The 15,883-nt window shown below is 41.3% G+C and overlaps 1 protein-coding gene across 1 annotated transcript in view; it reads left to right on the top strand.

Moving 5' to 3' along the window:
* The window catches only part of LOC138676769 (gonadotropin-releasing hormone II receptor-like), a 199,031-nt gene extending 184,984 nt beyond the window's left edge, over positions 1–14,047 (top strand). Inside the window, exon 5 of the mRNA XM_069766354.1 lies at positions 11,958–14,047. Within this exon, the coding sequence (XP_069622455.1) occupies positions 11,958–12,361 (404 nt within the window). The 3' untranslated portion in view covers positions 12,362–14,047. The remainder of the gene's footprint in view (positions 1–11,957) is intronic.
* The last annotated feature ends 1,836 nt before the right edge of the window (positions 14,048–15,883 follow it).

Genomic DNA, 15,883 nt, shown 5'->3' on the forward strand with positions numbered 1-15,883 from the left:
CCTATAGAATTAAGAATAAGAACGTGCTTGTGGCAAGGTACTAGGTCAGAAACACAATTACACCAAGGATATAAATAAATTAATTTTTATTATTTGCATGGTAACAATAATATTAAAATAAATTAAAAACCAATTACATTATATATACACATGTATGTCATTTCATGTGCCCATACCTATTTAGCTACCATAATATGTGATAGATATATTTAATACATAAAGCTGCAGCGACTGACTATATGAGAAAAAATACTAAAACACCAAAAAGTATATCAAAAACGTGAAAAAAGACCCATATAAACAAAAAAGAAGGGAATATATATATATATAGCAATATGCTAATAAAAGAAACACTAGTTAAAGTGTTCTAGTGAAAAGAAAGTGCCAGTGCAATAAGTGCAAAAACCGCTACGGATATATAAGGTGCTGCTAGTTAATACTCAATATGTCCAGTCACTTACTGTAGTATATATACGGTGTGGGGTAGGTAGCCAACGCGGTATGGTGCACCCCGACGCGCGTTTCGGACGCTTAACTCCTTCATCAGGGGGTGTAGTTTTTGAGTCAATGAATTTATTGATATTTTCCATAAAATTACCGCACCCTGATATGATAGGCCTGCCCGGTGGAATGGTGGAATTTTTATGGATTTTGGGCAGCAAATATAGTGTCGGTATTGTTGGTTCACTGATTTGTAAAGCCTTCAATAACTCCTTGTTTATAACCCCACCATCATTGGCCCCTTTAAGAATCAATATGATTCCTTCCTTATGAAATTTCTCTAGTGGATTAAAAGTTAATTTTTTATAACATATCTCAACTCTCAATTGCCTAAATGCTTCTGCCTCATAGAGTGCCTTCGGCCAAATCACTATATTTCCACCCTTATCCGCCGGTTTTATTAGTATGTCGACCATACCCTGTAGTTTCCTTAAGTTTTTCCTTTCCTCGTGGCTTAAATTTTCCATATTAGGATACTTAGGAATTTTATCAAATTCTTTACTTACAGTCTGTACAAAGATCTCTAGGGTGGGACATGTGGACAAGGGTGGAAATTTACAAGAACGCACTTGTATTGAACTTGGAATCTTACCTTCCTCTGATTCACTATGTTCATGAGCCAGCTCTTCCAAGGTATTCAGTGCCTCCTGTTCCGTCTCTGTAGGGAATAGTCTGATTAGATCCTCATTATGAAAATGCCGTTTAAAGATTAATTTTCTGGCGAATAAATGTAAGTCCTTAATCGCAGTAAACTTGTCAAAGTCTGCGACTGGACAAAACATCAGACCTTTATTTAATACATCAATGTCTGTTTGTGTGAGACAATGAGAACTTAGGTTAATTACCTTATTATTGTCTCTATAGTTGTCAGGAGAATATCTGAAGTTCTGTTTTGATGGTATATATCGAGGTTCCCGTTTTCGTTTGGGAGTAGAATTAATTGATGCAGATACAGAGACGGAAGAGGAGGCACCTGAAATGTCGCCAATGGTTCTATCTGATGCTGTAGACATTGTCCGTTCACGAACCATATCCTTGTTAGGGATCGTACGCCACCTATATATCTTTCCATGAGTGAAATCATTCTGATCCCTCAATAGCTTACTCATTTGTTTCTCCTGTATTTCTTTTACCCACTGATCCACCAATTTATCCAGTTGGGGATTAATGGATTCGAACTGTTCCGTTGTTAAACCAGTTTTTGCCTTGATAAGGGCCTCATCCAGGGTTTTATCTATCTCAGATAGAGTTTTCCCGTTATATTGTATCAATAACTCCATCAATTTCAAAGATGTTTCATTACAGATTGTTTCCCATTTCTTTATGAAGTCCTCATCATTAATTGGAAACGATGGAGTAATTTGGATCCGTAAGCCCCTGGGGATCAGTTGTCTTTGCACGTAATTCTCCAAAAACGCATGGTTCCACCATGACCGTGTTCGTTTGTACGTAAAATTTTTAATAGTATGAAAAAAATCATTGAATTGTATACCAGCATTTGTGGTTATCTGTGCACCACTATTACCAAATACCATATTAATCTGTCCCTGCCAGGATTGTTCCCTACTCCTAAAATCCATGTCACAGCACGAGAGTTACCTGTGCAAAACACAGCAAATATTTGTAATTAGGACACACCAGATCTATAAGGGTATAAAATCTACAAATTGTACCAGTTAAAATTACATATAGATAGATAAAATCAGACTACCCCCACACACCAGTGTGTCAAGAAAGTGTAGTGCAACACTACAAAGCCCTAGGAATAAGAACGTGCTTGTGGCAAGGTACTAGGTCAGAAACACAATTACACCAAGGATATAAATAAATTAATTTTTATTATTTGCATGGTAACAATAATATTAAAATAAATTAAAAACCAATTACATTATATATACACATGTATGTCATTTCATGTGCCCATACCTATTTAGCTACCATAATATGTGATAGATATATTTAATACATAAAGCTGCAGCGACTGACTATATGAGAAAAAATACTAAAACACCAAAAAGTATATCAAAAATGTGAAAAAAGACCCATATAAACAAAAAAGAAGGGAATATATATATATATATATATATATATATATAGCAATATGCTAATAAAAGAAACACTAGTTAAAGTGTTCTAGTGAAAAGAAAGTGCCAGTGCAATAAGTGCAAAAACCGCTACGGATATATAAGGTGCTGCTAGTTAATACTCAATATGTCCAGTCACTTACTGTAGTATATATACGGTGTGGGGTAGGTAGCCAACGCGGTATGGTGCACCCCGACGCGCGTTTCGGACGCTTAACTCCTTCGTCAGGGGGCATACGTATAGAAACTGAGCCACCATTAAATAGAAACCAGGGCCGGAAGTGTACGCCGGCCGGCACAGGAGACGCCGCCCACCCTGAAGCGCCGCACTAAACCGCCGACGTCAGGGCACCAGGAACCCCACGTGACCAAGACGTCAGGCAGCAGGCGGAGCCACTGGGCGGAACAAGGCGGGACCCAGCCGCACAGAAGCACAGTCGCGGCCATATTGGTAAGGGGCATAAGCCCACTATATACAGCGCTGGAACCGGGCAAAATGCACACACAACAGGCTCACTAGTGAGCAGCCACCAAAGGGGACGCACCCCGCATATGCCGGCACCCCCACAGACCGCAGACGCCGGGACGCATGGGGCCCCATGCGAGCATTACATCAAACGGCCGGCGGAGCCCGCACACCCAGGGAGCAGTACCCCACAAGCGGCACCCACAGCAAGACACCTGTAAACATATCTACGACTACTTACAACGCAAAAGAATACGTAGTTCAAATAACGGGTAAATACCACAGAGGAATATACATAGTGTACACAGATATCCAGCAATATGTAACAGTACAAGAAGATGTGATATGACAATAAAGAGAGGTAACCACACTGCTGCAACATATCATGAACATACATCATATATAATATAATATATTATACATAAGCTAATAGTATAGCTGATAACATAATAGATAAACTCCATGTAGGTAACAGCATATGACGTCCACAGCCAGAATAACATAGTAGATAAAAGCCATATAGATAACAGCATATGACGTCCACAGCCAGAATTAAATGTCAAGTCCACATCATGATTAGATTCAGCGCGCAGAAGAACACGGGTGGAGAACTGGATAGCTCACTTTCACACGGTGCATAACGCACACACGATGGATATAATAGTGTCACTAGAAAACAGAAAAAAATAGAATTAAAACCACATAAAAAAATTTAAAATGCGGAGAAATCCGCACCCATCGATACTCATCACCCGGGGGACTCCAGAAATGGGGCAAACGAAAGGCACTCATTAAGGCCAAAAGGATGGACCGTATTCAGAGTCCAGATCCACCTCGTCTCCAGCCTCGCCAAACGCCCAGATAACGCACCACCCCTAATATTGATTTTTAGAGCATCGATACCACGTACCCTCAACAGGGTACTATCGCAATTATGCAGAGTTTTAAAATGCCGTGGTATCGTCTTAAGTGTGGATGCGTCCGCCTGGCGGGCCGCCGCCTGAATACCCAACACGTGCTCCCTCGTGCGGACCTTATGTTGGCGCGTTGTCAGTCCAACATAAATAAGGCCGCATGGGCACGTGGCATAATATATTACGTATCTTGTAGTACAAGTAATACGCTGCCTAATCTCAAATGACCTTGTGCCATCGGAGTTGGAAAAACTGTTGCACCGGTCAATGTTGGGACAGGCGACGCACCCACCACACGGAACACATCCACCACTCCTTTTGAATCTATCTAAGAAGGTGGGTAACGGGCGTTCGGGGTAATGGCTGGAGACAAGGTGGTCCCTTAGATTTTTGGCCCATCTAAATGACATAGATGGTCTAGATGGCACAATTTTCTTCAAAACAGGGTCCACCCTAAGAATTGGCCAGGCCTGCTCCAGGATAGCACGCACCCTACCGGACTGCGAGCTGAATGTGGTGACAAACCTAGTTTGGTCATCCGTCCTAGATCTCCCACTCTCACCTCCCCTATAGAGCAAATCATTTCTTGAAGCATGCTTAGCACGATGATAGGCAGATTTAATTACCCTACGGCTATAGCCGCGTGCCACAAAATGCTGTCTCAGTTCATCCGCCCTAGCCTCAAAGGCCACATCGGAGGAACAGATCCGCCGCAACCGGAGGAACTGGCCCACCGGTACGGAACGGATCATGTGCCTAAGATGTCCAGATGAAGCAAAAAATAAGGTATTGGTTGATGTCTCCTTCCTGTAGATGTCAGTTTGTAGGACCCCAAACTGATCCCGCCGAATGGTTACATCCAGGAAGTCCAATGAGACATCACTCTGACAAAACGTCAAATGTATGTTCAGGTCATTGTTGTTCAAAGTATGGATCAGCTGCCCAAGGTCGACGGGTGTGCCCTGCCAGATGAAAAAGATGTCGTCAATGTACCGCGTCCAAAAGGGGACGCGGTCCATTAACCCCTGTTCATCCGACAGGAAGAGGTCCCTCTCCACAGCCCCAGGAAAAGACCGGCATAGGCCGGCGCAAAGGCCGCCCCCATGGCGGTCCCCCGGAGCTGTAGGTAGAAGGACCCCTTAAATACAAAAAAATTGTGCGTGAGGGTGAACTCCAATAGCTCCAGCAGAAGGTCCCTCATCTCAATAGATAGTGAAGATGTACCTAAAAAGAAGCGAATGGCACTAATGCCATCTTGATGTTTAATATTTGTGTAGAGGGACTCAACATCTGCCGAAACTAAAAGAGTATCACCCTCCAAACACAGCCCGTCGACCCTCCGCAACAAATCACCAGTATCCCTCAGGAACGATGAGAGGCCAGAGACGAGGGGCTGGAGGTGGAAGTCAATCCATTTGTTGACATGCTCCAGGAAGTTTCCTCTACCAGAAATAATTGGTCTGCCAGGTGGGGAGGAGATGTTCTTGTGTATCTTTGGAAGGAGATACAGAGTTGGCATAGTCGGATCAGGGACCACCAGTGCCGAAGCCAATTGTTTGGTGATAATGCCGTCCTGGAGGGCCCTATCAAGGATGTCATCCAGCTGGGAACAATACGCTGCAAGGGGGTTGTACATTAATTTTTTATAGCAAGTCGCATCACCCAGCTGGCGAAATGCCTCTTTCTCATACATAGTACTGGGCCACAAGACGACATTACCACCCTTATCGGCAGGTTTAACTATAACACCTGGCAGTCCCTGCAAATATTCCAACCTGTGTCTCTCTTCCACTGTAAGATTGTCATTGGTAATAAATTTAGGAACTTGATAAAGTTCCTCCGTCACCACCTAGACAAACAGCTCAATATTGGCACAGGTCGATAGTGGAGGAAACTTCCTGGAACGAGGGCGAATAGAGGGCGGGATCTTACCTCCATCGCCAGTATGTTCCACCGCCAGCTCCTCAAGTATTCTCAAGGCCTCCCGTTCCTCTTCTGTTGGGAAAAGTGATGCAAGGTGGTTAGTATTAAAATATCTTTTGAACAACAATGACCTGGCAAAAATGTGTAGGTCCTTGATTGTAGTGAAAAGGTCAAATTTAGGTGTAGGGACAAACGAAAGGCCCTTACCAAGCAGACCTAAATCAGTCTGTGTCACAGGATAATTTGTAAGATTAATCACCTTATTGTCGCGGGTAGAGGTTGAGAAAGATTTCCTCTTATAGGGGTGGTAAGAGTGGTCACGGAATCTTGAAACCTCTCTAGATCCAGTCATATTTACAGATGTCGAAGATAAGTCTGACTGCCCACTAATAGATGAAATAGAGGCATTCGAGATACTTTTACTCTGGTCCAAATTAGTACGTTTCCTCCACAGATATACTTTCTTTAGTTGATAGTCTTTTAAGTCCCTAGAGTATTTAGTCATCTGGGTTTCTTGGATCTTTTTGACTAATAAATCGGTCGATTTCTCCAGATCCAACTCGAACTGCTGAATCCTCTCGGGTGGACACCCACTCCTCAGATCAGCTTGTGCAGAATCAATCAGACCATCCAGCTCGTTAATGCTGGCAGTATTGCGATCTATCAGAAGTTGTAGAAATATCATCGAGCAGGAATTACAAGCCTCCTCCCACTTATCAATGAATCCCGAATCATCAACATGAAATGACGGAATGACCCTAACTCGCAGTCCCCTAGGGATCATGGCACTGGATTTATATTTCTCAAGATATTGGCAATTCCACCACAATCTCGAGCGTTTGTCTAGCAAAGTTCTAATATTTAAGAATTTATCATCCCAGCTGGAGTTCCCCGGGCAATGTGCACCAACCGTGCTACTGTCAAAGATCTTATCCATTTGATTGAGCCATGCCTTATCCCTGGCTCTAAAGTCCATCGTGGCTCAATAAAGGGTAAATTTTTACTTTCACGATTGCTATTCCCAACATGACACTACAGTTCTAGTCCTTATGCTCTCCGAATAAGCAATTTGCATATATAAATTCCCAGAAGAGCATTTCATGGCCTATTTGTCTCCTTATGCCGAGTTGGCACTCTCCACCAGTAGAAACATTCCTCCTCTTAGACACTCTTTTATTACAGTATGTCTATATGTACAGGGAGCATAAACAAACAAATAGAAATACTAAATATTTCATGGAAGTTTTATTGCAGCAGTACTAAAAACTGAGATGGTACTGTTTTGGATTATAGACGTGAAAATCCTTTCTTCTTAACCCGCTCGTCACGTGGCTCATCAGGGTGGTCGTGTTGGCATCAGGCTGCTAATTGGCCATGTGACATCGCTTTAATGTCATGCTCAGAAGATGCCGGCAAACCTTATGTGTTTTAAACTAAATGACAAGAGAGATAATGGATTCTAATAAAGTGTCTTCTTCTCTCCGGAGCTTTGGATGCATAGAAATGCATTTCAGATCTCTAGAGTAAAGCCAAGTCAAGGGTCACATGCAGACGACGATTACATTTTCATGCAGTGCAATTCTGAAGCTTTGGGGGTTAAGGGAAGCACACGGCTAAGTAATCCTAAACAAGCCATTTCTATGACAGTTCTTCAGTTCAGAACTGCAGCTTTTAGCTGTCAATAAATAATGAGAATGATTCCACTGGGGCAGTGATAGGTGACAGGACGTGGAGCCAGATAGTATCATTACATGTTCACGATATTCACCACAATTTATGTTCTATTTTGCTCTGTAAATATTTGAATTAGGGGTTACTTTAGCTGAATTATTTTGATTTGGGCAATTTGTATTAAAAACTTAACTAGCTTTGCTCCAAGAATGTCCTACTGGACAAGCCACCACCCCCAGCCTAGACATACCAGGGTTTTCCCAAAATTGCAAGTTATCCCTTGCACAGGGCTCCACAACCATGAGAATGCATGCTCAACCTTTTGTTGTCTATGGGACTACCAGAGAACACAGATCAAAGCACTCAGCTATTTTAGGTAGTCCGCTTGACAGTGAAAGAGAAGAGGCCGAACATGTGCACCTCTACTCTGTTTTAGGGTTTTACAGAACACCATTTTTTGGATTTCTAGAGCCCCATTCTCCAGGTATTTCAGTAGCCAGCAAAAAACTAACAATGCTTGATAATCTCTGGACGGCCGAGCTGAGCAGAAAATATATACAGTTAGGGCCAGAAATATTTGGACAGTGACACAATTTTCGCGAGTTGGGCTCTGCATGCCACCACATTGGATTTGAAATGAAACCTCTACAACAGAATTCAAGTGCAGATTGTAACGTTTAATTTGAAGGGTTGAACAAAAATATCTGATAGAAAATGTAGGAATTGTACACATTTCTTTACAAACACTCCACATTTTAGGAGGTCAAAAGTAATTGGACAAATAAACATAACCCAAACAAAATATTTTTATTTTCAATATTTTGTTGCAAATCCTTTGGAGGCAATCACTGCCTTAAGTCTGGAACCCATGGACATCCCCAAACGCTGGGTTTCCTCCTTAATGCTTTGCCAGGCCTTTACAGCCGCAGCCTTCAGGTCTTGCTTGTTTGTGGGTCTTTCCATCTTAAGTCTGGATTTGAGCAAGTGAAATGCATGCTCAATTGGGTTTAGATCTGGAGATTGACTTGGCCATTGCAGAATGTTCCACTTTTTGGCACTCATGAACTCCTGGGTAGCTTTGGCTGTATGCTTGGGGTCATTGTCCATCTGTACTATGAAGCGCCGTCCAATCAACTTTGCAGCATTTGTCTGAATCTGGGCTGAAAGTATATCCCGGTACACTTCAGAATTCATCCGGCTACTCTTGTCTGCTCTTATGTCATCAATAAACACAAGTGACCCAGTGCCATTGAAAGCCATGCATGTCCATGCCATCACGTTGCCTCCACCATGTTTTACAGAGGATGTGGTGTGCCTTGGATCATGTGCCATTCCCTTTCTTCTCCAAACTTTTTTCTTCCCATCATTCTGGTACAGGTTGATCTTTGTCTCATCTGTCCATAGAATACTTTTCCAGAACTGAGCTGGCTTCTTGAGGTGTTTTTCTGCAAATTTAACTCTGGCCTGTCTATTTTTGGTATTGATGAATGGTTTGCATCTAGATGTGAACCCTTTGTATTTACTGTCATGGAGTCTTCTCTTTACTGTTGACTTAGAGACAGATACACCTACTTCACTGAGAGTGTTCTGGACTTCAGTTGATGTTGTGAACGGGTTCTTCTTCACCAAATTAAGTATGCGGCGATCATACACCACTGTTGTCATCCGTGGACGCCCAGGCCTTTTTGAGTTCCCAAGCTCACCAGTCAATTCCTTTTTTCTCAGAATGTACCCAACTGTTGATTTTGCTACTCCAAGCATGTCTGCTATCTCTCTGATGGATTTTTTCTTTTTTTTTCAGCCTCAGGATGTTCTGCTTCACTTCAATTGAGAGTTCCTTTGACCGCATGTTGTCTGCTCACAGCAACAGCTTCCAAATGCAAAACCACACACCTGGAATCCACCCCTGACCTTTTAACTACTTCATTGATTACAGGTTAACGAGGGAGACGCCTTCAGAGTTAATTGCAGCCCTTAGAGTCCATTGTCCAATTACTTTTGGTCCCTTGAAAAAGAGGACGCTATGCATTACAGAGCTATGATTCCTAAACCCTTTCTCCGATTTGGATGTGGAAACTATCATATTGCAGCTGGGAGTGTGCACTTTCAGCCCATATTATATATATAATTGTATTTCTGAACATGTTTTTGTAAACAGCTAAAATAACAAAACTTGTGTCACTGTCCAAATATTTCTGGCCCTAACTGTAGGTTTGAGGAAATACTCATTATAATGTAAAAAAGCTGCAGTGTATTGATTGAGATGGCCCCCTAGACCCCTAATTCCAAATGGGTAACGTGTTTCAATGTATGAAATATAAAGTATTATGGGCAGCACGGTGGCGCAGTGGTTAGCACAGCAGCCTTGCAGCGCTGGGGTCCTGGGTTCTAATCCCACCCAGGACAACATCTGCAAAGAGTTTGTATGTTCTCTCCGTGTTTGCGTGGGTTTCCTCCGGGCACTCCGGTTTCCTCCCACATTCCAAAGACATACTGATAGGGATTCTAGATTGTGAGCCCCATCAGGGACAGTGATGATAATGTGTGCAAAACTGTAAAGCGCTGCGGAATATGTTAGCGCTATATAAAAATAAAGATTATTATTATTACTGTAAACCTAATCCTCTACTGCAAAACTGTCCATCAATCTGCTCCTCTCCTAATGACCTCAATCGGTCATCAAATAGAGAAGCATTTTCAACATGGCAAGTTCCTTCAATGAGTGAAAAATTCCTCCCAGATAATCAAAATCTAGCACTTGTCACATCTACGACACCAGTGGTCCCCAACTCCAGGCCTTGAGGGCTGCCAACAGTGCAGGTTTTCAGGATTTCCTTAGTATTGCACGGGTGTTGGAATCACCACCTGTGCAGATGATCACATTACCACCGATGCAATACTAAAGAAATCCTGAAAACCTGCACTGTTGGCGGCCCTCGAGGCCTGGAGTTGGGGACCCCTGTACTACACAAACAAGAGGCTGTGGAGCGTATTATTTTTGTAGTGTATGGTGGCAGGATTGTATTTTAGCATTGTTAATTAGGCAGCCGTATAGAAGTGTTATTTCTGTCTCTCCTAATTCAGGTTAATGTGGTATAGTTATTTGTAGACTCATCCATGTAAGATGATCCATTTGTGGCCAACATGAGAAGATACCATAGATGACATTACGTGCTGGCTCTGCCTTACTGCTCTTTATTTTTTTCACTCTCGTTTGTAGTTTTCAATGTGGAATAAAACAAAAATGCTGGAATCAGCAGACTGAAGAAAGAATCCAAAATATGTTGGGTTACAGAAAAAAGCAAACTTGTATTTTATGGAACCCTTCATCCAAACTTGTCAGTTACTAAAGGGGCTGTACAGATTTTTAGCAAGCACTGAAATGAAAAGTCTGTAATCGCGCTGTGTGACTGCAGATTGACGAGTCATGACAGTGTGCAATGTCATGTGACCACAAGTATGCGATTTGCAAATTTGGGTCACATACCGACAAGACTCATAAAGCCCCTTTCAATAGAATGAATTGAGAGAAGCAGGATCAGACTAGTCGGCACGTGACTGCAGGTATGCAAATCTCATCCATGTGGTCACGTGACGGTCCAAACACACAAGAAATACTGGGAAATCATGGCAATGTGCACATCGCAGTCATAGAGTGACTACAGACTATTCAATTCAGATAGGGAGATGGGACATTTTAAAGCCTAATATAAGTAATCTGCTAATCACATTGTGAGGTTCTCTACTGAAACTAAATATTTTATTTTTTAAAATGTAAAAAGTTTATTGACAAAAAAGCATATACGTTAAAAACAAAAACTGATTTCTCTTAAAAGTGTTTCTAAAAGTGTTAAACAAAAGTACATATACAGTATATGGTATTAATGCAATGATTACAAGGTATGTAATAAAGGTAACACATTGTTTAAAGAGCATGGTAACTGGTATATAAAAAATATTTGGCGCCATTATGAAATACGACTCTTACTGCAAAAACAAAAAAATCCCTAAAAACCTAAACAGCTGCATTAACATTGACACAAAAGTACAAAAGTTATAGCTTGCTGAATGCAGTGATGCAAGAACTAAAAGATTCCAGTTGTCTTTTAGCCAAAATATGCTTAAGACTTAAAGAGTCATAGATTATTTTCATCTAAATAATAACTAATCACTAATCACTACAATATTTTCTTCCAGTTTGCCATCTGCTTTTATATTTTCAATGCAGTGTGGACACAATTCTTGTTTAAGCACCTGTTAGCTGTTCTGTTCATCATTCAAAACATGGTGGGACTTCGATTCAAACATTTAACCAATATTCCAAGATGTTGAAGTCTCTCTGGATGAATTAGTCAGTGACCTGCAAACACTTCATAATTAATGTGTTTTTATTCACAGAGCTCGCAAGAAGTAAAAATGACCTAATCTCCAAAGCACGTCTGAAAACACTAAAGATGACATTATTGATTGTGGTCTCCTTCGTGGTCTGCTGGACTCCTTACTATCTATTAGGAATATGGTACTGGTTCCAGCCAGAAATGATCCACTTAACCCCTGAATACATTCATCATAGCTTGTTCCTTTTTGGCCTTCTTCACACATGCACAGATCCTGTTGTATATGGATTGTACACCCCATCCTTCAAAGAAGATGTACGCAATTGGCTGAGAAGAGTGGGCGGTCTGCTGTCGAGAAGGGCAAAGAACAGCAAGCAGCTAGCAGACTCTGAGATGACCATCAAAGACTTCTCCTCTATGGATGGGCCAACATCTGCTGGAACAACCCTGCAGTCGATATTTTGAAGGCTACCTTGCCGTCTCTAAAGATGTTCATATACAACATTAAATCCAGCAGACAACGCACAGTCGGTAGCCGATGGGTAACTTAAAGATGTTTTGTTCTCCGAAATGTAAAAGCCCCCTGCATCTCCTACATATCTCATGCATATACCATTTTTGCATCTCTCTTTAATAGAAATGTGCTTGAAATACACCCATACCAGATAGAACCATCTGTGGAGAGCTGCAATTTTGGGTTATTATTCGACTTTCTCTCTGAGACTCCTATTAGTGTAATTACTGGAAGCCATTTAGATAGTTCTGATGCAGAACATTTTTCTAGAAGTGCTTCTATATATACCTCTGACCTTTCAAGCATTCCCTTCAACTTGTATTCATACTATTGGTACATATAAGAATACCTTTGCTTTGTTCTTTCAGTACATAAAAAGAAAACTTGCCGCACGCTATGAAATACCACAAACAGGTGGTTTTATTAAACTGAACTGTGCTTAACATTATGCCCAAACTATATTGTAAATAAATGAAGTAAAATGATAAATGCACACCACAACAGTCAGTAAAACAACAACTTCAAACCAATCAAAATGATGTATAACAACACGTACACTACAAATGCACAACCATGGGAATGATATTTCATCCTGGCGATCTTATCTACTGACTACATGATTAATTTAACCCCTTAAGCCCCGAGGGTGGTTTGCACGTTAATGACCGGGCCAATTTTTACAATTCTGACCACTGTCCCTTTATGAGGTTATAACTCTGGAACGCTTCAACGGATCTTGGCGATTCTGACATTGTTTTCTCGTGACATATTGTACTTCATTTTAGTGGTAACATTTATTCGATATAACTTGCATTTATTTGTGAAAAAAACGGAAATTTGGCGGAAATTTTGAAAATTTCGCAATTTTCCAACTTTAAATTTTTATGCCCTTAAATCACAGAGATATGTCACGCAAAATACTTAATAAGTAACATTTCCCACATGTCTACTTTACATCAGCACAATTTTGGAACCAAAATTTTTTTTTGTTAGGGAGTTATAAGGATTAAAAGTTGACCAGCAATTTCTCATTTTTACAACACCATTTTTTTTTAGGGACCACATCTCATTTGAAGTCATTTTGAGGGGTCTATATGATAGAAAATACCCAAGCGTGACACCATTCTAAAAACTGCACCCCTCAAGGTGCTCAAAACCACATTCAAGAAGTTTATTAACCCTTCAGGGGTTTCACAGGAATTTTTGGAATGTTTAAATAAAAATGAATATTTAACTTTTTTTCACACAAAATTTATTTCAGCTCCAATTTGTTTTATTTTACCAAGGGTAATAGGATAAAATGGATGCCAAACGTTGTTGTACAATCTGTACTGAGTACGCTGATACCCCATATGTGGGGGTAAACCACTGTTTGGGCGCATGGCAGAGCTCGGAAGGAAAGGAGCGCCATTTGACTTTTCAATGCAAAATTGACAGGAATTGAGATGGGACGCCATGTTGCGTTTGGAGAGCCCCTCATGTGCCTAAACATTGAAACCCCCCACAAATGACACCATTTTGGAAAGTAGACACCCTAAGGAACTTATCTAGATGTGTGGTGACCACTTTGACCCACCAATTGCTTCACAGAAGTTTATAATGCAGAGCCGTAAAAATAAAAAATCATATTTTTTCACAATAATGATCTTTTCGCCCCCAATTTTTTATTTTCCCAAAAGTAAGAGAAGAAATTGGACCTCAAAAATTGTTGTCCAATTTGTCCTGAGTACGCTGATACCCTATATATGGGTGTAAACCATTGTTTGGGTGTATGGCAGAGCTCGGAAGGGAAGGAGCGCCATTTTACTTTTCAATGCAAAATTGACTGGAATTGAGATGAGATGCCATGTTGCGTTTGGAGAGCCCCTGATGTGCCTAAACATTGAAATCCCCACAAGTGACACCATTTTGGAAAGTAGACCCCTTAAGGAACTTATCTAGAGGTGTGGTGAGCACTTTGACCCAACAAGTGCTTCACAGAAGTTTATAATGCAGAGCCGTAAAAATAAAAAATCATATTTTTTCACAAAAATGATCTTTTCGCCACCAATTTTTTATTTTCCCAAGGGTAAGAGAAGAAATTAGACCACAAAAGTTGTTGTGCAATTTGTCCTGAGTACGCTGATACCCCATATGTGGGGGTAAACCACTGTTTGGGCGCATGACAGAGCTCGGAAGGAATGGAGCGCCATTTGACTTTTCAATGCAAAATTGACTGGAATTGAGATGGGACGCCATGTTGCGTTTGGAGAGCCCCTGATGTGCCTAAACATTGGAACCCCTCACAAGTGACACCATTTTGAAAAGTAGACCCCTTAAGGAACTTATCTAGATGTGTGGTGAGCACTTTGACCCAACAAGTGCTTCACAGAAGTTTATAATGCAGAGCCGTAAAAATAAAAAATCTTATTTTTTCACAAAAATGATCTTTTCGCCCCCAATTTTTTATTTTCCCAAGGGTAAGAGAAGAAATTAGACCACAAAAGTTGTTGTGCAATTTGTCCTGAGTGCGACGATACCCCATATGTGGGGGTAAACCACTTTTTGGGCGCATAGCAGAGCTCGGAAGGGAAGGAGCGCCATTTGACTTTTCAATGCAAAATTGACTGGAATTAAGATGGGACGCCATGTTGGTTTGGAGAGCCCCTGATGTGCCTAAACATTATAACCCCCCACAAGTGACACCATTTTGGAAACTAGACCCCCTAAGGAACTTATCTAGATGTGTTTTGAGAGCTTTGATCCTCCAAGTGTTTCACTACAGTTTATAATGCAGAGCCGTTAAAATAAAAAAAAAAAATTTCGCAAAAATTATTTTTTAGCCCCCCAGTTTTGTATTTTCACAAGGGTAACAGAATAAATTGGACCCCAAAAGTTGTTGTCCAATTTGTCCTGAGTACGCTGATACCCAATATGTGGGGGGGAACCACTGTTTGGGCGCATGGCAGAGCTCGGAAGGGAAGGAGCGCCATTTGGAATGCAGACTTAGATGGATTGGTCTGCAGGAGTCACGTTGCATTTGCAGAGCCCCTGATGTACCCAAACAGTACAAACCCCCCACAAGTGACCCCATATTAGAAACTAGACCTCCCAAGGAACTTATCTAGATGTGTTGTGAGAACTTTGAACCCCTAAGTGTTTCACTACAGTTTATAACGCAGAGCCGTGAAAATAAAAATTCTTTTTTTCACAAAAATGATTTTTTTGGCCCCCAGCTTTGTATTTTTACAAGGGTAACAGAATAAATTGGACCCCAAAAGTTGTTGTCCAATTTGTCCTGAGTACGCTGATACCCCATATGTGGGGGGGGAACCACTGTTTGGGCGCATGGCAGAGCTCGGAAGGGAAGGAGCGCCATTTGGAATGCAGACTTAGATGGATTGGTCTGCAGGAGTCACGTTGCATTTGCAGAGCCCCTGATGTACCCAAACAGTACAAACCCCCCACAAGTGACCTCATATTGGAAACTAGAC

Source organism: Ranitomeya imitator, chromosome 4 (assembly GCF_032444005.1).
Source record: "Ranitomeya imitator isolate aRanImi1 chromosome 4, aRanImi1.pri, whole genome shotgun sequence".
Taxonomy (NCBI): Eukaryota; Metazoa; Chordata; class Amphibia; order Anura; family Dendrobatidae; genus Ranitomeya; species Ranitomeya imitator.